At 45.6% G+C, this 20,837-nt stretch overlaps 1 protein-coding gene across 2 annotated transcripts in view; it reads right to left on the reverse strand.

The window, feature by feature from the left end:
- tspan15 (tetraspanin 15) overlaps positions 1 to 20,837 on the reverse strand; it is a 166,156-nt gene that overhangs the window by 76,522 nt on the left and 68,797 nt on the right. For both annotated transcript variants that reach the window (XM_063071144.1, XM_063071146.1), the window contains exons 4-5: positions 9,788 to 9,883; positions 3,784 to 3,900 (exon numbers count right to left, since the gene is read on the reverse strand). In XM_063071144.1, the coding sequence (XP_062927214.1) occupies positions 3,784 to 3,900; positions 9,788 to 9,883 (213 nt within the window). The remainder of the gene's footprint in view (positions 1 to 3,783; positions 3,901 to 9,787; positions 9,884 to 20,837) is intronic.

A 20,837-nucleotide genomic window follows, 5' to 3' on the forward strand; every position in this document is an offset into this window, starting at 1 on the left:
AGACTTTTCTCAATGTTTCCAAGTTTTTTTCCCCAATATTCTCCCCATCTCAAGGACTCCCAAACCTCCCTCTTGGGGCCCTGCTCAAAGTTTCCTGGTCTTGTAGTTTGCATAGTAGGGGAATTAAGGGTTATGGGGAAAAGGCAGGTAGGTGGAGATGAGTCCATGGCTAGATCAGCCATGATCTTATTGGATGGTGGAGCAGACTCGACAGGCCAGATGGCCGACTCCTGCTCCTATTTCTTATGTTTTTATGTCTCGCTCCAGGTTCCCCTTAAGGTTCCCTGGTCTCTCAGTCTCTCGGGGTTCCTCTGGTTCTTGAGATTTCAGGTCTCCCTGGGCCATCAGGTGCATCCATGGAGGGAAGGGGGGCCCTTGTAATGAGTTCTTCGGGCTGTGTGGAGCACTGGAAAGCTTTGTGCCCTGAGGTTTTTAGAGCACCTGAATTGGTTAGTTGTTGTTCAATGACAGTTGTTAAACAGTTAGAGTTTGTTGTGTTTTTCTCAAGTGACTTGATCTTTGTAATGTGGTCTCCTCGTGCCTTCTCTTTAAGTTTGTTAAGTTTATTTTGTTAGGCTCGGGTATTCTGTGTTACTTGTATTATTTAAGTGGATGCCTGACTAACGTTAATTGCAGGGTCCCAGTTTTGAGAATTTTACTTCTCACGGTCTCACTTGGCCGATCTACCAATGTTCTTTTGGAATTATTATGAATAAACTCACGTTGCCATCTCTACATCAGAGTCTGTCTTTCCTCTGCACTTGGGATCCGATATTGCCAGCCCATTCGTGACAACTTCTAGTAACCACTCTCCTCTGTCCCTCCCATCAGCCCCAATACTCCCTTCTGTTTCCTCTGTCCCTGCCCCTTCTTTAATGTGACTCATATTCTCTTCTTCTGGTTAGTGCCTGGTTAGTGTCTACCCACCTCTGCATCCTTAGTGCCTTAATCACCCTTCAGAAACAATGGTGTCATTTTTTATATCCATTTCTTTCCTCTGGGAGGATCTGTGGTAGTCCCTTGTTCTCATTTCAAACATTTACACACAAAGCTACGCTTCTATCTTCATCACCCTTGGATAAAGACATTACAAAAATCTCCAACAGAGTCTCAAAAACCCCTTTTGCTTTCCATAACACCCTGGAGCTTTATCTACCTTAATGTGCATCGGTCTCTTTAATACTTCCTTTCCCCTGATAACACAAGTTTCAAACTATCAGTAGACTCCTCACCTAACATTCCATTCTCCCCATTCTTCTCACTGCTTAATAATGATGTAAAGTATTCATTGAGGACTCCGTACATATCTGCCTGGCTCCCCATAACGGCTTCCCTTTTCATCCTGAGGGTGGCCACTCTTTCCCTAGGTACCCTCTTGCTTCCAATTTATTTATAAAAGCTTTGGAATTCTTTTTAGTTCTGTTGTTCAGTACTATTTCATTGTTCTTTTTGTCTTCCTAACTATATCCTTAAGATTACTCCTATATTTTCTATAAACCTCTGAAGTAGCACTTGATAACAATTTCCTATACTTGACATATTTTACTTTTTTAAACCAATAAAACTTTCAATTTTTTTAAACCAATGTTTCCTAATCTTATCATTTTTGCCCCTTCCCATTATGGAGACATGTTGACTCTGATCTTATAACATTTTGCTTTTATACACTTTCCATTTAGTGGATGTTGTCTTCCATTCTACTTGCCCCAGGTTTTCACTTTAACTCCTGGAGTTAACCCTTCCCCAATAAAAGAAGAATACAGGGTTAATGCCAGGATCCTTAGCAGTGTGGAGGAACAGAGCGATCTTAGTGTCCATGTCTATAGATCCCTCAAACTTGCCACACATGGTGATAGGGTTGTTAAGAAGCTGTATGTTGTGTTGGCCTTCATTAGTTGGGGCACTGAGTTCAAGAGTCACGAGATAATGTTGCGTTCTATAAAACCTTGGTTAGATCACTCTTTAGAGTATTGTGTTCAGTTCTGGTTGCCTCATTATGGGAAGGATGTGGAAGCTTTAGAGAGGGTGCAGAGGAGATTTACCAGGATGCTGTCTGGACTAGAGGGTGTGTCTTATGAGGATAGGTTGAGTGAGCTAGGGCTTTTCCCTTTGGAGTGAAGGAGGATGAGAAGTGACTTGATAGAATTGCACAAGATGGTAAAGGCATAGATCGAGTAGGTAGCCAGAGACTTTTTCCAAGGACAGAAATAACAAATACAAGGGAGCATAATTTTAAGGTTATTGGAAGAAAGTATAAGGGAAATGTCAGAGATAAGTTCTTTACTCAGAAAGTGGTAGGTACCAGGGGTGGTGGTAGAGGCAGACACATTAGGGATTTTTAAGAAACCCTTAGGTAGGCACATGGATGATAGAAAAATAGAGGGCAGTGTAGGAGAGGAAGGTTAAATTGATTTTAGAATAGGTTAAAAGGTTGGCATAACATTGTGGGCTGAAGGGCCTGTAGTATATTGAAATGTTTTATGCTCTATGAATACTGATGCGCTGCTCTCCCGGTCAGCAGAGCAAAACCACCTCCCCTTTTGAGCATAAGCCCCTCCCCTTTTGAGCTTCATAAGCCCCTCCCCATCATGCCTGAAAATACTATAGCTAGGAATATTGAGCTGCCATTCCTCTATCACATTTCTGTGATTTCTGAAATATAATAACCCCATATCAGTGCCCTTTTGAGTTCTGAGGGACAGGATCTACCAGCATTTGGATAGAGAGGGTCTGATTGCAAGAAGTAATGCGTGGAAAGTCATGCTTGATGAATCTTTTAGATTGAAGTGGTAACTAAAAAGGTAGATATGAAGGTGGGGCAGTGGATGTTGTCTGTTTGGACTCCACCAAGGCCTTCAACAAGATTTCACACGACAGGCTAGTCTGCAAGGTTCGGTCCCATGGGATACAGGGACAGCAAGTTAGGTGGATTCAAAGTTAGCTGGGAGGTAGGAAGCAAAGGATGGTAGTTGAAGGTTGTTTCTTGAAATGGAGGCTGGAAACTAGTGGTGTACTAACTATAGGGGCTGGTATTGGGACACTTGTTGTTTAGTTTTTATAGAAATGATTTGGATGCAAATGCACAAAGTCTGATCAGTAAAGACACAAAATTGTTGATAGTGAAGAGCTTTATTGCAGATTATAGAGGGATCTTGATCAGTTTGAGAAGCGGGCAGATGGTTTTCAATGCAGGTAAGTGTGAAGTAATGCATTTTGGAAAGTCAAGCCAGCATAAGATTTATACAATGAATGGTCAGGCACTAGGGAGTGTAACAGAAAAGAGGGACCTCAGAGTACGAGAATGTAGTTTGTTGAAAGCGGCATCACATGTAGACAAGTTGGTGAAAAAGGCGATTAGTGTGCTAGCCTTCATCAGTCAGGGTACTGAGCATAGGAGCTGGGACATTATGTTGCAGTTGTGTAAGTCATCAGGGCATACATGTGCCACCAAAGGATGCTCATCTTACCTAATGGATCCAGAGTGTCTGTGAAGGTACTCAGTCATCCAGGTCATTGTATATCAAGCAGTAGTAAATCAAGGCAACTGTGTTGTCTAGAAGACGTTTTGCCATTCACCTGAGAGGCTTCTTCAGTTCTGATCCACCATGGTGGGAAAATTACCTACCATGGATCAGAGTTGAAGAAGCTTCCCAGATGAATGACTTGCTGTGTTGGCTAGAAGTCCAGGTGTCTTGATTTACTACTGCTTGTTATAACATATCCAGAGTTATGATGCTAAACTTTTCCAACAAGTTGGAAATAACATAACAGAATGAGTCTTACCTTATTATGAACACAACATGAATACGGTACACCACAAGCCAATGGTCCAGTTCCTTCACAATTATGGTACATATTTGCTGACCAATCTGTGAAATCTTGTCCACCACAGCATTTAAACTGGAACAAAGCCAACATAACCAATATTTCAGTTTATTTCTAAAGAAAGCAGTGTGGTAAGGGGAAAGAAAACAATGCCAATAGTCTAGCTCAACACAGTAACTCCAAGTACTCTGAAATACTGTTTAGAGTTCCAGCATTGGTTATGAATTTTACAAATTAATTTCCACATTGGATATAAATGCCTAGAAATTATATCATCCATCTTGTAAGTTTTGTGTGCTACATTCATTTTCAGTTAAATACAAGACACAGTAAATACACTGAAGTAAGTTGAACAGAATTTTCATCCTTCTGGGGTCCACTCTGACACGTTAAGAAATAGAGGAGCCCAGACAACTTAAGTCAAGCCTGGGAATGCTGCTGAAGTTGGTGTATCTAGTTAGCCAGCTCTTTTTCAGGCTCCCCATCCCTATGCAATGATGATACCAGCACCAACACCCAGAAACCACAGCCATCCCACAAAAGCTCACCATCCTTGCTTGACACAGCCCACCCACTTAGCCTGCAATCTGCTGTGCTAACCCTATATCCCCCACCGTTCCCACCCAATGCAACAATCTGCCAATCATCACCCTCTTGCCAGCACAAAATTACCCTGATAAACCACCTCAACGATAGGATAATGATCTTCTCCTATGCAGATTAATGAACCCTAGAAACTGACACACCTTAGCACACCTCACAAGCCCTAGTACCGACCACTTGGCCTGACATATTGATCGATCCCCAAATCTCCTAATCACACTCAATCAGCTTTCACCCATGACAACCCATAAATGCCGGAGCAGGTGAAGACATTTTGTCACACACAACCAGAAGTATTATCAATTTTTGCATCATTAATTGGCTGCTTAAACTACCCAATCATATACCTTTCTATTTTCAGGCAAAAGCTGGGACATCTTCCATAAATATCAGAAATACTGAGTCTGCATTTCCTGCCTCATCACCTTCTAATTCCAGTTCTTACTTGGAGCAAGTCCTTTGTCTTTGTTAAAGCTCTTTTCCTTTAGTTTTATTTCAATGGCTTTCTCCACCAGGTGGTCCCAAAAACCAGTGGTGTGGTGCAGTAGTTCAGTGCTCTCGAAGTCAGTCCTCAAGCTATTGTGAATGCAGTGTTCTGCTACCACCGATTTCTCCAGGTAACCCAAACACCTCCTGTGTTCCTTTATACGGGTTTCCACTGTATGTCCCGTCTGGCCAATATACACTGTTCCACAGTCACAGGAAATCCTGTAGACATCAGCCGACCTGAGTCCCAGGTCATCTTTGACCCGTATAAGTTGCAATTTGATGCAAATGAATGATTGGCCACAGTGATGGATCAGACTGAAGGGGGGAGGGGGAGAGGAGTGAACACTGCACCAACACAATCCAGATAAATGACATCTCATGCAAACTTGAAGAGGGAGGAAAGTGGAAAAGTGAAATTGAGGGGTGGGGGAAATGGCCATTTTGGTTCTATGAAAAACAATGATTTGTTCGAAGGATCATTGTTTTAGACGTGACAGAGCAGGAGGGATTAAAGGAGGAGGAGTGGTGTTACTAGTCAAGGAAAATGTCACTGCAGTGCTCCGTCAGGAGACTAGTGAGGTGTAATGGGTGGAACTGAGAAATAAAAAGGTATGACTACGTTAAAGGGGCTATATTACAAACCACCCAGCAGTCTGAGGAACAAATTAGATTAAATTAGATTATGAGGACACACAGTCCTCTTTTATTGTCATTTAGTAATGCATGCATTAAGAAATGATACAATGTTCCTCCAGAATGATATCACAGAAACACAAGACAAACCAAGACTGAAAAACTGACAAAAATCACATAATTATAACATATAGTTACAGCAGTGCAAAGCAATACCGTAATTTGATAAAGAACAGACCATGGGCACGGTAAAAAAAAAGTCTCAAAGTCTCTTGAAAGTCTCATCATCTCACACAGACGGTAGAAGGAAGAAAAACTCTCCCTGCCATGAGCTTCCAGCGCTGAAAACTTGCCAATGTAGCACCCTGGAAGCACCCGATCACAGCCGACTCTTGAGTCTGTCCGAAAACTTCGAGCCTCCGACCAGCCCTCCGACACCGAGCACCGAGCTCCATCTCCGCTGAGCGCTTCGACCCCGGCAACAGGCAATAGGCAAAGCCGAGGATTTGGGGCCTTCCCCTCCGGAGATTCTCGATCGCACAGTAGCAGCGACAGCGAAGCGGGCATTTCAGAAGTTTCTCCAGATGTTCCTCCGTGCTCCTCACAGCTGTCTCCATGAAATCAGGATTGTGCACGGTATCTACTTACAAATACGATATCATTTCGGAGCGGCCTCGCGTGCTGCGTCGCGCCGCCATCTTCTCCTCCCCTTTGTAGAGAGATTGCAGACTGTTGCAAGAAACATAATGCTGTAATAGTAGGTGATTTAACTTTGCATATGTTAACTGGGACTCCCATACTGTAATAGGACTAGATGGGATAGAGGTTGTCAAGTGCATTCAGAAAAGTTTTCTTAATTAGTACAGAGAAGTCCCAATGAGAGAGTACGCGATACTTTATCTGCTATTGGGGAATGAGACAGGGCAGGTAACAGAAGCTTGTGTAGGTGAACACTTTGCATCTAGTGACCACAATGCCATTAGTTTTAAAGTAAATATGCAAAAAGATAGGACTGGCACATGGGTTGAGATTCACATTGAATGATCTGGTAAGCGTGCTTTGGGACAGACTGTTTTCTAGCAAAGGTGTACTTGGTAAGAGGGAGGCCTTCAAAAGTGAAATTTTCAGAGTACTAAGCTTGTATGTGCCAGTCAAAACAAAAGGTAATGATAACAGGTATAGGGAACCTTGGTTAAGAAAAAAAGGAGGTGTATAGCAAGTAGGACCAAATGAGGTGTTTATGGAGTATAAGTAATGCAAGAGAAAGAAGTCAGGAGAGTTAAAAGAAGGCATCAGGTAGCCTTAGCAGGCAAGGTGAAGGAGAATCTTAAAGGATTCTACAAATATGTTAAGAACAAAATGATTCCAAGGGAGAAAATTGCGGCAAATTAGGGTGAATAAATCCCCTGGGCCTGACACAGTGTTTCCCCTGGACCCTGTGGGAGGACAGTGCAGAAACTGCCGGGGCTCTAGCAGAGATATTTAAATCATCCTTTGTGACAAGTGAGATGCCGGAGGACTGGAGGATAGCCAATGTTGTTCCGCTGTTTATGAGAGGCTTTAAAAATAAACCAGGAAATTATAGGCCGGTGAGCCTGAAATCAGTAGTGGGAAAGTTACTGGATATATGAATATTTGGATAGACGTGGACCGATCCAGGATACTCAGCATGACTTCATGCGTGGTAGGTTGTCTCTAACTAATCTTATAGAGTTTTTCGAGGAAGTTACCAGGAAAGATAATGAAGGCAAGGCAGTGGATGTGTTCTACGTGGATTTTAGCAAGGGATCTGACAAGGTTCCGCATGGGAGGTTGGTCGAGAAGGTTCAGTCGCTCGGCTTTCAAGATGAGGAAGTAATTTGGATTTGACATTGGCTTTGTGGGAGAAGCCATTGAGTGGCAGTAAAAGGTTGCCTCTCTGACTGGAGGCCTGTGACTAGTGGAGTGCTGCAGGGATCAGTGTTGTTTATCAACTATATCAATGACCTGGAGATAACGTGATCAACTGGATTAACAAATTTGTGGATGAACCAAGATTGGGGGTGTAGAGGACAGCCAGGAAGACTATTATGACTTACAGTGGGATTTGGACCAGCTGTAAAAATGGGCTGAAAAATGGCAGATGCAATTTAATGCAGACGAGCCTGAGGTGTTGCACTTCAGTAAGACCAACCAGGGTAGGTTTTACACAGTAAACGGCAGGGCACTGAGGAGTGTTGTAGAACAAAGGGATCTGGGAATACAGGTCCATAATTCATTGAAAGTGGTGTCAAAGGTTGATAGGGTCATAAAGAAAGCTTTTGGCATATTGGCCTTCACAAATCAAAGTATTGAGTACAGGAGATATGATGTAAAGTTGAAGTTGTACAAGATATTGGCGAGGCCTAATTTGGAGTATAGTGTGCAGTTTTGGTCACCTACCTACAGGAAAGATAAAATAAAGTTGAAAGCGTACAGAGAAATTTTACAAGGATTTTGCTGGGACTGGAGGACCTGAGCTATAAGAAAAAATTGAATAGGTTAGGACTTTAGTCCTTGGAACATAGAAGATTAAGAGATTTGATAGAAGTATACAAAATTATGAGGGGTATAGATAGGATAAATGCAAGTATGCTTCTCCACTGAGGCTGGGTGGGGCTACAACTAAAGGTCATGGGTTAAGGTGAAAGGTGAAAGGTTTAAGGGGAATATGAGGGTAAACCTTTTCACTCAGAGGGTCATGAGAGTGTTGAATGAGCTGCCAGTGCAAGTGGTGCATGCAGGCTTGGGTTCAGCATTTAAGAAAAGTTTGGCTAGGTACATGGATGGTAGAGGTATGGAGGCTGCGGTCCTGGTGCATTTCGATGGGAGTAGGCAGTTTAAACGGGTCGGCATGGACTGGATGGGCCGAGGGGGCTGTTTCTGTGCTGTACTTTTCTACGACACCATGACTCATAGAATGATGATGCAAGTTAAACTCAAGAATAAAAAAGGGCAATTACATTATTGGAACTGTACCTTAGACTTCAAAGTAGTCCAAAGAGTAAATTTGTAAGCAAATTTCTAACATGTAAAATTCGTGATAATGTGAGATTTCAATCACCCCAGTACCAAGTAGGATATGGTCAATGTAAAAGTCCTGAAAGGTATAGATGGCACAGGAGAGGTGCTTTAGCTGGATCTAGTAGTAGCCACTTGTGATGAAGTTTATCCATCTCTGTACAATTATCTTCCTCTCTTAGAGATGCAGTGATCTGTTGGACATTTTCAATTTCTCTTTCGTCTAAGATTCCCAGCAATTGCTTTGTTCTTCCTCACACTGTCCAGCATGTTCATTCATTTTCTCTAACTGTTCTCAGTCATTGTGTCATCTGAACAAAGATGACACAAGGGCCAAAGATATGAGATCTAGAGATACAGATTCATAGCCTTTTGGAAGTGGAGACACGGATACGCATTAACCAAGGAGCCTGTCTAGTTTGCCTTCATTGGTTAGGATATTGAGTACAGGAGCTGGGATGTTAATGTTACAGCTGTACACGTTGTTGTTTGAAAGAGTGCAGATAAGATTCACAAGGATGTTAACAGGACAGGAGGCTTGAGGAGTGGTCCCAGTTTTTCCCAGAGTAGGGGAGTCCAAAACAAGAGGCCATAGCTTGAAGGTGACAGGAGTCAGAGTTATAAATGACCTCATGAGCAAACCTTTCATCTAGAGGATGGTGTGTAAATGGAATGAGCTGCCAGAAGAAGCTGTGCAGGTGGGTACAACGATGGTTAAAAGACATTTAGATCAGTACATGGCTGCGAAAGGATTGGAGGAATGTGAGTTAAACGCAGGTACTAGCACAGGTAGACTTCGGTCAGCATGGGCGAGTTGGGCCAAAGTCCTGGTTCCTTGCTGTATAACTTTGATTCCATGGTCTCTGTCCCATCATGGATATTACTGTGAGTATCTGTCTCTGTTTCATCATTATCAGCTATGAGGAAGGGTAGCCGACATGAAACATTTTTGCCTGACCAGCCGGCTATTGCTTTTCATTTTGCTTAGATTTCATTTGAGTCTGGTAGCATACATATTTGCTAAGTTCCTAAAAAATTCATCATCTACAACAGGGTTATTTTATTTAATTGAGTCCTGGCCTCCCTTCTACTCAAAATTTGCTACGAAACCACATTATCAGACAGTGGAATTAGCGATGCCTGTAAACCTTCTCACATACTGTACATGGAGACACCAATATTTTAAAATCCGACCCACCTCCTGTTGGACAAAATCCATTATGTTCTTGAAATCCAGGTCATCATAATAATGTTCAATTCCTCGGCGGATGTTTTCATTCATGAGGTCTAATGTCTGGGGAGAAAAGTACACAAAGTTAAACCTTGAAAGCTTTGATGGAATTCATAACCAATCAATAATAATGACAATGAAATACTGTATGTAATGCAGGCATTCTGAATATTCATATTTATATAAGAGATATAACAGTTATTTATCAATTGTTACCTTTAGATATCCTTTAGAACAGTGTCTGAATTTCAATTGTGATTATGTATTTGGTGGTACACAAGTTTAACATTATATTTATTACGTTTTTATGCAGAGGGCTCTCTTAGCAGACATTCAAATGCTGGCAAAATCACCACAGGAAGTAATTTGTTCAAAGAGCTAAGATTTTCATATCTTAAATCATTCTCAAGAGTAAAGTTCCCTGTCCAAATCTCTGAATGTGTTTATTTTTGCCTTTAAATGTATATAAATTCATGTTAAACAGAACACATTATCATGCAATTTCCATATTCCTCTAGATTTAAACCTAGTCCTGTCTATGTTCTGAGAAACAAGACGATTCCCTACTGAAAATTGGAAAGTCTCATGGATGCTCTCCACAACAACTGACACAACTATTTTAGAAGACTGCAACTGTGCACAGAAAGAAGCCAAGTCCTATAAATCAGGGCATCTCAGTCCTGACCTGTGGTGGAGTTTAAATGTCCTCCCTGTGACCACAGGGTTTCACCTGGGTGCTCTGGTTTCCTTCCTCATCCCAATGGTATGTTGGCTGGTTATTTGGCTGCAGTAAATTTCCCCTACTTTGGGTGGTGTTATGTGAGTGGAGAGTGGGTGGGTGGGAGTTGATGGCAACATGAAAGACATTATATTAGTAGAGATGTAAGTAAGGAAATAGAACTAGTGGGAATGACCTGAAAGCTGAGAAATACTTTATGTATCGAAGCACTTTCAGGGCGCCATTAAGAAGGCAACTTGAGTGAGCCGCTCTGATGGAAATCAGCAAACATTCCCATTTTAGACTGCTACAGCTGAAATCCACAGCTACAGCCATGGACAATAGTGTAAGCGACATTATTTTAAGGCAATTAAAAAAATCTATTGCTACTCAAAGTCAATTACTTTTGGATCGTAGTCTCTGGTCACTGGTGTGGTTCTCCTTTGAGACAGTGGAAGAGAGAATGCCGCGTTGGTTTAAAAGTTCACTTAAGGAGACAAGGCTTCTGGCTCCCACTACCGACTATCCTGCTGGGCAATGTAGGCTCTGGTAAATTAAATTGATGACCCAAGAGCAAGATTACTGTACCAAGGGACATTAGCACCTATTGTGTTTTTTGTTTCCCAAAGTCATGGACAACGTGGTACAGATGGTGGATTCACAATTTACTGCCAAGATAGGACCGCTGAGTCTTTCAAAGGCAGAGGAGGTGGAGTATGCTTTCTGATCAACTCCTTGTGGTACATGAATGCTGTACCAGTCCTGTCCACCAGACCAAGAACATTTTGCGATCAAGTGTTGCCCATTTTATCTGCCACAGGAGTTTCCAGCCATCATCTTGGTAGTGGTGTACATCCCACCCGAACTGAGAGACGTAATCAACAGGCATGAAACAGCACATCCTGATGCCTTCCCGATCATTTTGGGGGATTTTAACCAGGTCGGCTTGAAAAACGTCTCCATTTATTGCCAACATTTCACTAATGGAACCAGAGAAGCCACCTCACTGGACCACTGTTATCCTTCCTCCAACAGCACTTGCTGTGCTATCCCCCGCCCACACTTTGGAAAGTCTGATCACCTGGCTGAACTTCTGCTCCCTGAGTATAAGCAGAGACTGAAGACCACAGGATTTGCAGGCCATTACTTCCTACAAGGTGAAACCCAACATCATGAGTGGCTGTGATGCTTCACTCCCAGATGAGTTGAACGCCTTTTAAGCACGCTTTGAAAAGGAGAGTAAAACTACAGCTATGAGGATACCTGTAGCTAATGTTAGCAGAATTTCAGATGGTGATGAGAGGCACATAGGAGCGAGATATATCAGCTAGTTGAGTGGTGTCACAGCAACCAGCTTACCCTCAGTGTCAGTAAGACCAAAGAACTGAATGTGGATTTCAGAAAGGGTATAAGACGAGGAAACACACACCAGTCCTCATAGAAGGATCAGAAGTGGAAAGAGTGAGCAATTTCAAGTTCCTGGGTGACAACATCTCTGAGGATCTATCCTGACCTCAACATATCGATGCAGCTACAAAGAAGGTACAACAATGGCTATATTTCACTAGGAGGTTGAGGCCATTTGGTATGTCTCCAAAGACCCTCACAAATTTCTACAAATATTTCACGAGAATATTCTACTTGGCTGCATCACTGTCTGGTACGGGGGGCACTATACAGGATCGATTTTAAGGTGCAGAAAGTTGTAAGCTCTTGTCAGCTCCATCATGGGCACTAGCCTCCCTGGCATACAGGACATCTTCGAGGAGCAGTGCCTGAAGAAGGTGGCATCCATCAGTAAGGACCCCCATCACCCGGGACATGCCCTCTTCTCATTGCTAGGAGGAACAGGAGCCTGAAGGCACACACTCAACAATTCAGGAACACCTTCTACCTCTCTGTCATTAGATTTTTGAATGGACATTTAAACCATGAACACTACCTCCCTACTTTTTTGCACTACTTATTTACTTTAACTGTAATTCACAGTTTTTATTATTATCTATTGCAATGCACTGTTACTGCATAACAACAAATTTCAAACCTGATTCTGATTCAGATTCTGACATCATATCTTGAGGACTGGAGTGATCAGGCAGTTAAATATTTTGGGAGGGGAGTTAAGAAAATGATTTAGGGTTGGGATGGTGTGAACAGTAAAGAAACACGAGAATAAGTTTACAATGAAACACTGAGCTTGCAACTTTGTTTTTATATATTATTTCTGTTTTGCACTATTTTAATCTAACTATTTAATATACAGTTGAAGTCAGAAGTTTACATACACCTTAGCCAAATACATTCAACACAATTCCTGACATTTAATCCTAGAAAACATTTCCTGTCTTAGGTCAGTTAGGGTCACTACTTTATTTTAAGAATGTGAAATGTCAGAATAATAGTAGAGGGAATGATTTATTTCAGCTTTTATTTCTTTCATCACTTTCCCAATGGGTCAGAAGTTTACATACACTTTGTTAGTATTTGGTAGCATTGCCTTTAAATTGTTTAACTTGGGTCAAATATTTTGGGTAGCCTTCCACAAGCTTCTCACAGTAAGTTGCTGGAATTTTGTTCCATTCCTGCAGACAGAACTGGTGTAACTGAGTCAGGTTTGTAGGCCTCCTTGCTCGCACACGCTTTTTCAGTTCTGCCCACAAATTTTCTATCGGATTGAGGTCAGGACTGTGTGATGGCCACTCCAATACCTTGACTTTGTTGTCCTTAAGCAATTTTGCTACAACTTTGGAGATATGCTTGGGGTCATTGTCCATTTGGAAGACCCATTTGCGACTGAGATTTAACTTCCTGGCTGATGTCTTGAAATGTTGCTTCAATATATCCACATAATTTTCCTTCCACATGATGTCATTTATTTTTGAAGTGCGCCAGTCCCTCCTGCAGCAAAGCACCCCCACAACATGATGCTGCCACCCCATGCTTCACGGTTGGGATGGTGTTCTTCAGCTTGCAAACCTCACCGTTTTTCCTCCAAACATAATGACGGTCATTATGGCCAAACAGTCCAATTTTTGTTTCATCAGACCAGAGAACATTTCTCCAATAAGTAAGATCTTTGTCCCCATGTGCATTTGCAAATGGTAGTCTGGCTTTTTTAATGGCGGTTTTGGAGCAGTGGCTTCTTCCTTACTGAGCAGCCTTTCAGGTTATGTCCATATAGGACTCGTTTTACTGTGGATATAGATACTTGTCTACCTGTTTCCTCCAGCATCTTCACAAGGTCCTTTGCTGTTGTTCTGGGATTGATTTGCACTTTTCGCACCAAAGTACGTTCATCTCTAGGAGACAGAATGCGTCTCCTTCCTGAGCGGTATGACGGCTGCGTGGTCCCATGGTGTTTATACTTGCATAGTATTGTTTGTACAGATGAACGTGGTACCTTCAGGCATTTGGAAATTTCTCCCAAGGATGAACAAGACTTGACATCATTTTCTGACCTCAATTCGATAGAAAATTTGTGGACAGAACTGAAAAAGTGTGTGTGAGCAAGGAGGCCTACAAACCTGACTCAGTTACACCAGTTCTGTCTGGAGGAATGGAACAAAATTCTAGCAACTTACTGTGAGAAGCTTGTGGAAGGCTACCCAAAAAGTTTGACCCAAGTTAAACAACTTAAAGGCAATGCTGTGGCGGCCCGCACACGCGGGACTTGAACCGCCATCGGGAGCTGCGGGCAGACATGTGGTAGCGCGTTTGGAACTACCCGCTCAGGGCGGACCTTCCGGGGACAGTCTGACGTAACGTCCATCCCGCAGGTGGCAGGGGCCCATGGGAGGGGAGATTGAATCAGTAAAGGCATTCTGAGTTCAGCTGTCTCTGCCTCCGTGTGTTTCTTTAGTAGCGGGTTTGTGCGCGACTACATTGGTGACCCCGACGTTCCAGACGGCATCTGGAGCCGGCGACTCAGCGACCTGCCATGAGTTCGAGCAACTCACACAGCACGGTCTCTCTGAAGCTCCCGACTTTCTGGGCCACTCAGCCCCACGTTTGGTTCGAGTAGGCTGAGGCCCAGTTCAGTATCAGAGACATTATAGCCGACGCCATGCGGTACTACTACATGGTCAGCACGCTCGACCAGGAGACGGCAGGCCGGATCATCGACTTCCTACGCCAGCCACCAACAGAGGACAGGTACACTAAGCTTAAGGTGCTCCTGATCCGTACCTTCGGACTCTCCCACCGCGAACAGGCCGTGCGGCTCCTACATATGGATGGCCTGGGCGACTGCACGCCATCCGAGCTCATGAATGATATGCTGGCACTCATGAACGGCCATAAGCCGTGCCTTTTATTTGAACACTTGTTCCTCCAGCAAATGCCAGAGGACGTTCACCTCCTCCTCACGAGTGAGGATTTCAGTGACCCACACAGGATCGCGGCTAAAACAAACGTCCTTTGGCAGAGCAAGCAACGTGGAGCAGCCTCCACTGGCCTAGCCACGATCAAGCGCCCCAAAGCCCAGTCCCCACAACCGAGACCGTTGAGACCCACGGGGGAGAAAGACGAAAGTTCGGAACAATGGTGTTTCCATCACCAAAGATGGGGCTCAGGCATGCGCCGCTGCCGTCTACCATGTGCCTTTCTGGGAAATGCCAGGCCAGCCCCAGCTAATAGCTATGACGTCTGGCCACCGAGACAGCCTCCTGTACCTCTGGGACCAACACTCTGGGCGGCGCTTCCTGGTAGACACCGGGGCCGAAGTCAGCATACTCCCCCCCCCCCGAACATGGACACTCGTAACACGGTCCCAGGCCCCGAACTCACCGGTACAAATGGCACCAGTATTCGGACGTACAGTCTGCGAACTATCTCACTGCATTTCGGGTCCAGCCGTTTCACTTGGACTTTCACATTGGCAGCGGTGTCACAGCCACTACTAGGGGCAGATTTCCTACCAGCCAACTGCCTCCTGGTCATCCTAAAAGACCGGCGTTTGGTCCATGCCGAGACATTCCAGACTTCCCAGCTCAGAGAAGCCAAGCTACCGGCCCTCCACCTGGATTCCGTGACCCTCTCGGGTAACGAATTCGCCAGGGTGTTGGCAGAATTCCCCTCCATAGTCACCCCACAGTTCTCCACGGCCGACCTCAAGCACGGCGTGCAGCACCACATCCCTACACAAGGACCGCCGCTGCACACCTGAGCTCGCAGGCTCCCACCCGACAAGCTCCACCTCGCCAAGGAGGAGTTCCGTAAGATGGAAGAGATGGGAAGCGTACGCTGCTCAGACAGCTCGTGGGCATCCCCACTGCACATGGTGCCCAAGTCCGCAGGAGGATGGAGGCCCTGCGGAGACTACAGAAGGCTCAACAACGCCACAACCGCCGACAGATACCCGGTGCCCCACATCCAGGACTTCATGGCGAACCTGCACGGAGCAACCATCTTCTCGAAAATCGACCTGGTCAGGGGATACCATCAGATCCCAGTGCACCCCGACGATGTGCCCAAGACAGCCCTCATCACCCCGTTCGGCTTGTTCGAATTCCTGAGGATGCCTTTCGATCTCCAGAATGCAGCTCAAACTTTCTAAAGGCTCATGGACTCAGTGGGACGCGGCCTGGATTTCGTTTTCATTTACTTGGACGATATCCTGGTGGCCAGCAGTTCGCACCAACAGCACGTGGCACATTTGCGCCAGCTCTGCCAACGCCTGAGCGACCACGGACCGGCAAACAATCCGGCAAAGTGCCAGTTCGGGCTGACAGAGGTCGACTTCTTGGGCCACAGAGTCAACCGAGATGGTGCAGTTCCCCTACCGGACAAGGTCCAGGCCATCCACTGGTTCCCCAAGCCCAGCACGGTCAAGGGCCTGCAGGAGTTCGTAGGGATGGTCAACTTTTATCATCGGTTCATGCCGGTGGTGGCACGCATCAGAGACCCTTGTTCAGCCTGATGGCCGGCAAGGCCAAAGCAGTGACACGGGACGCGGAGCCCATGGAGGCGTTCGAGCAGGCCAAGGACACGCTGGCAAAGGCAGCCCTCCTAGTGCACCCAAGAGTCGATGTACCCACGACACTCACAGTCGACGCTTCCGACACGGAGGTCGGCGGAGTCCTGGAGTAGCTCGTCGAGGACCAGTGGCGACCACTTGCTTTCTTCAGCCGGCACCTACGGCCACCAGAGGTGAAGTACAGCGCTTTCGACAGAGAGTTGCTAGCGTTCTACCTGGCTGTCCGGCATTTCCGATACTTCCTCGAGAGAAGGGAGTTCACCGTGTATACGGACCACAAGCCCCTCATCTTCGCACTGGCCAAGGTATCGGACCCATGGTCGGCTCGGCAGCAGAGGCACCTGTCCATTATTTCAGAATTCACCACGGACGTCCGCCACATCGCAGGGAAGAACAACGTCGTCGCCGTCACACTGTCTCGCCCCTGCCTCCACTCAGTAGGCATATCGTCCTCAGGAATAAACTATGCAGCACTGGCAGAAGCACAACGGTCAGACACCGAGATCCTGGCTTACCGCACTGCCGTTTCGGGGCTCCAGTTGGAGGACGTCTCCATCGGCCCGGCAGCGGATCAACTCCTGTGCGACGTGTCTACCAGCAAACCCCAACCCGTGGTACCAGCAACACGGAGGCATCGATGTTCGACACGCTGCACGACCTGGCCCACCTGTCCATCCAGGCGTCCATCAAGCTGGTAGTGGACAGATTCATCTTGCACGGTTTGCGCAAACAGTTTGGACACTGGGCCAGGATCTGCGTACACTGCCAGACCGCCAAAGTCCAGCAGCACCTGAAGGCCCCCCTCCAGCAGTTCCAGCCGACTCACGGGAGGTTCCAAAACATCCACGTGGCCATCGTCGGCCCCCTGCCAGACTCCCGGGGTGCCAGGTATATCCTTACCATGGTAGACAGGTTCACCAGATGGCCGGAAGCCGTACCGCTCGCAGACACGTCCACTGAGTCCTCCACCAGGACACTCATTGCAAACTGGATCGCCAGGTTCGGCCTCCCAATGGACATCACCTCCGACAGAGGGGTGCAGTTCACGTCTGGTTTGTGGATAGCACTGGCGCAGCTCCTGGGCACCCAGCTGCATCACACCACAGCGTACCATCCCCAGTCCAACCGTTTGGTAGAGCGATTCCACCGGCACCTCAAGTTGGCCCTGATGGCACGTCTCAAGGGTCCCAACTGGACAGATGAGCTTCCCTGGGTCCTGCTGGGCATCCGCACAGCCCCCAAGGAGGACCTGGACACCTCCTCGGTGGAATTAGTCTATGGCGCCCCCTGACTGTCCCAGGCGAGTTCGTACCAGAGGCCCGAGGTTCGGAAGAAACTCCAGCAGCAGTGCCAACGAGGCTTCGGGACAAGGTAGGGACCCTGGCACCAGTCCCATCCTCCAGGCATGGTCCCATGCTATCCTTCACCCCTAAAGACCTCCGATACTGTGAGTATGTTTTTATTCACAGGGGCATGCACAGGTCATCTCTAAAGCGGCCGTGTGAGGGACCCTTCAAGGTGATCTGGCACAACGGAACCACGTGTGTCGTGGAGGTGGGTGGCCGGGAAGAGACTTTTACAGTGAGCCACCTGAAACCGGCGCACTTGGACGTTGAGCAACCAGTGAGGGTACCCGCACCGCGCTGGCGAGGCCGGCCACCCAGGCAAGCCACACAGACTGGGGGGCTCCACTCCCCCGATGGATGTTTCTGGGGGGGGGGTGTGGCGGTCCGCACACACGGGACTCGAACCACCATCAGAAGCCACGGGCAGACACGTAGTGGCGCGTTTGGAACTACCTGCTCGGGGCGGACCTTCCGGGGACAGTCTGACGTCACGTCCGCCCCGTGGGTCGCAGGGGGCCCATGGGAGGGGAGATTTAAGCGTGCAATTTTGAATCAGTAAAGACATTCTGAGTTCAGCTCTCTCTGCCTCCATGTGTTTCTTTAGTAGTGCCTTTGCGCGTGACTACAATGCTACCAAATACTAACAAAGTGTATGTAAACTTCTGACCCACTGGGAAAGTGATGAAAGAAATAAAAGCTGAAATAAATCATTCTCTCTACTATTATTCTGACATTTCACATTCTTAAAATAGTGATCCTAACTGACCTAAGACAGGGAATGTTTTCTAGGATTAAATGTCAGGAATTGTGAAAAACTGAGTTTAACTGTATTTGGCTAAGGTGTATGTAAACTTCTGACTTCAACTGTACATATATATCTACTTGCTGTAATTGATTGATCGATTTATTTTTTTTCTTTCTATATTATTATGTAATGCATTGAACTCCTGCTGCTAAGTTACCACATTTCATGACACACGCTGGTGATAACAAACCTGATTCTGATTCTGAATGGTGAATATTGAAATACTCTCCAACAGCATGTTAAGCAGCTTTGGAAATGTTAAACCAAAGTCAAAGCGGGGTTTAGTCCTCTGTTTAAAAATTTGTTCCATATTCTTGTGGGTTTTTTACACAGTCGAATTTTGTACGAGTGCACCATTCAATGCCACTATAGAACACCACCATATACATGCAACACAAATGTCTCACTTGGACATATGCACTGGCAAATATTTTCTGCAATAACTTCAAGTGGTCATCAGCTCCCATCTCTATCAGATTTATCTTGCAGCCAAATCATTTTGACTTACATACTTTTCAAACAGATTTCTTATCTTCAGAAACCACCAAACACACCTATTTTTTTCTGGAAGCTATGCACGTACTTGGTTTTGCACTCAGGCAGAATGCCTAAGTTTTGACTTAAGGTACTGTAATTTATTCCCAGCATCTCCGTAGTTTTCTTAGACTGTACAAATTCACGTTAGAACCCGTTCTGTGTTTAAAATGTCAAGCGAGTGTATTAAACAAAGATCAATCAAATAATGCAGATACCCTGCTGAATGATGTCAACTTGGAATGAACACAATGCCACAGACATCATATTGCAGAGGGCTGTTTTCTCCGCATTACACAGTGAGAAATGTCTTTCAGCCTGAAGTGGGATGCCAATGGAAATGAAATCTGGTATTTGCAATTCCAATGACAGAAAAATAGCTAATGATATCATCCATATAATAGAAGATTATCGGAGCTGGGTTTTCAGATCAGGTGCCACAGATACCAAACGTAATACTAGGAGACCTGAGGGTGGAGGCAGAAGGCATATACAGGGGACCTCCACATGGGTCACAGGTGCCTGAAATACCTCTCCAGAGTCATGAGGTAATGAGTACTCTAGACGACACCTCACTGCAGCACTATGAAGGTTGCTGGCATTCTGTACTCTAGAAGAAAACACTTCTGTACGTTCTCTACCAGCAATTTCTGCTTCTTCAGAACTCAGACTGTAATCAACTGCACTCACGTGGCAATCCAGGAACACAGGGCCCCTCCTAAGTTGGGGAAGGAGGAGGGTGAGAAGAAGATAAGCACAACTTTCAATCTAAGATAATCAACTGATATCACCAAGATCCCCTCAGCTGCCTCCTCCAAGTAACCAAGCGATTGCACGGATCAGTGTGGATTCCATTCACCAGGAGTAAAATGGACACGATTGTCATTGCACAACAAGGTCCTAGTGCAAAAATACCTTCTTTGGCCCAACTCATTCATGCCAATCAAGGTACCTTGCTGAGCTACTTGGCCTATATGTCTGCACTTACACATATCCCTGTAAACCTTTCCTACCTGGGTACCTGTCAAAGTGTCTGTTACATGTTGTCATTGTTACCACCTCCTCTGTCACCTTGTGCCATATACCTATAACCTTCAGTGTGAAAGACTTGCCCTCAGGTCCCCTTACATCTTTCCTCTCTCACGTCAAACCTAAGTCCTCTTGTTTTGGACTCCCCTACCATGGGAAGAAGACTGTGACTTTATGAACCTCTGTAAGTTCATCCCTCAGTCTCCTTCACTCCACAGAAAACACTCCCAACCTTTGCTGTCTCTCCTTTGAACTCAAAGCCTCCAGTCCTGGCAAAATCCTTGTGAATGTTTTCTGAACCTTCTCTAACTTAACCATATCTTCAAAATGCAGAAACACAACATTCTGGAGAGACTCAGCAAGTCAGGCAGCTTCTATGGAGAAGAACAAACAGTTCACTTTTCGTGCTGAGACCCCTCATAGGGACTGGAAAGGAAAGAGGAAAAAGCCTGAATAAGGAGGGGGGAGCGATAGGAGTACAGACTTGCAGGTGATAGGTGAAACCAGGTGATGGGGAAGGTAGGTGGGTGGGGGAGGGGTGATGGTGAGAAGCAGGGAGGTGATAGGTGGAAGATGTAAAGAGCTAAATAAGAATACATCTGACAGGAGCA

The sequence above is a fragment of the Mobula hypostoma genome, chromosome 19 (assembly GCF_963921235.1).
Source record: "Mobula hypostoma chromosome 19, sMobHyp1.1, whole genome shotgun sequence".
In the NCBI taxonomy this organism is placed as follows: domain Eukaryota; kingdom Metazoa; phylum Chordata; class Chondrichthyes; order Myliobatiformes; family Myliobatidae; genus Mobula; species Mobula hypostoma.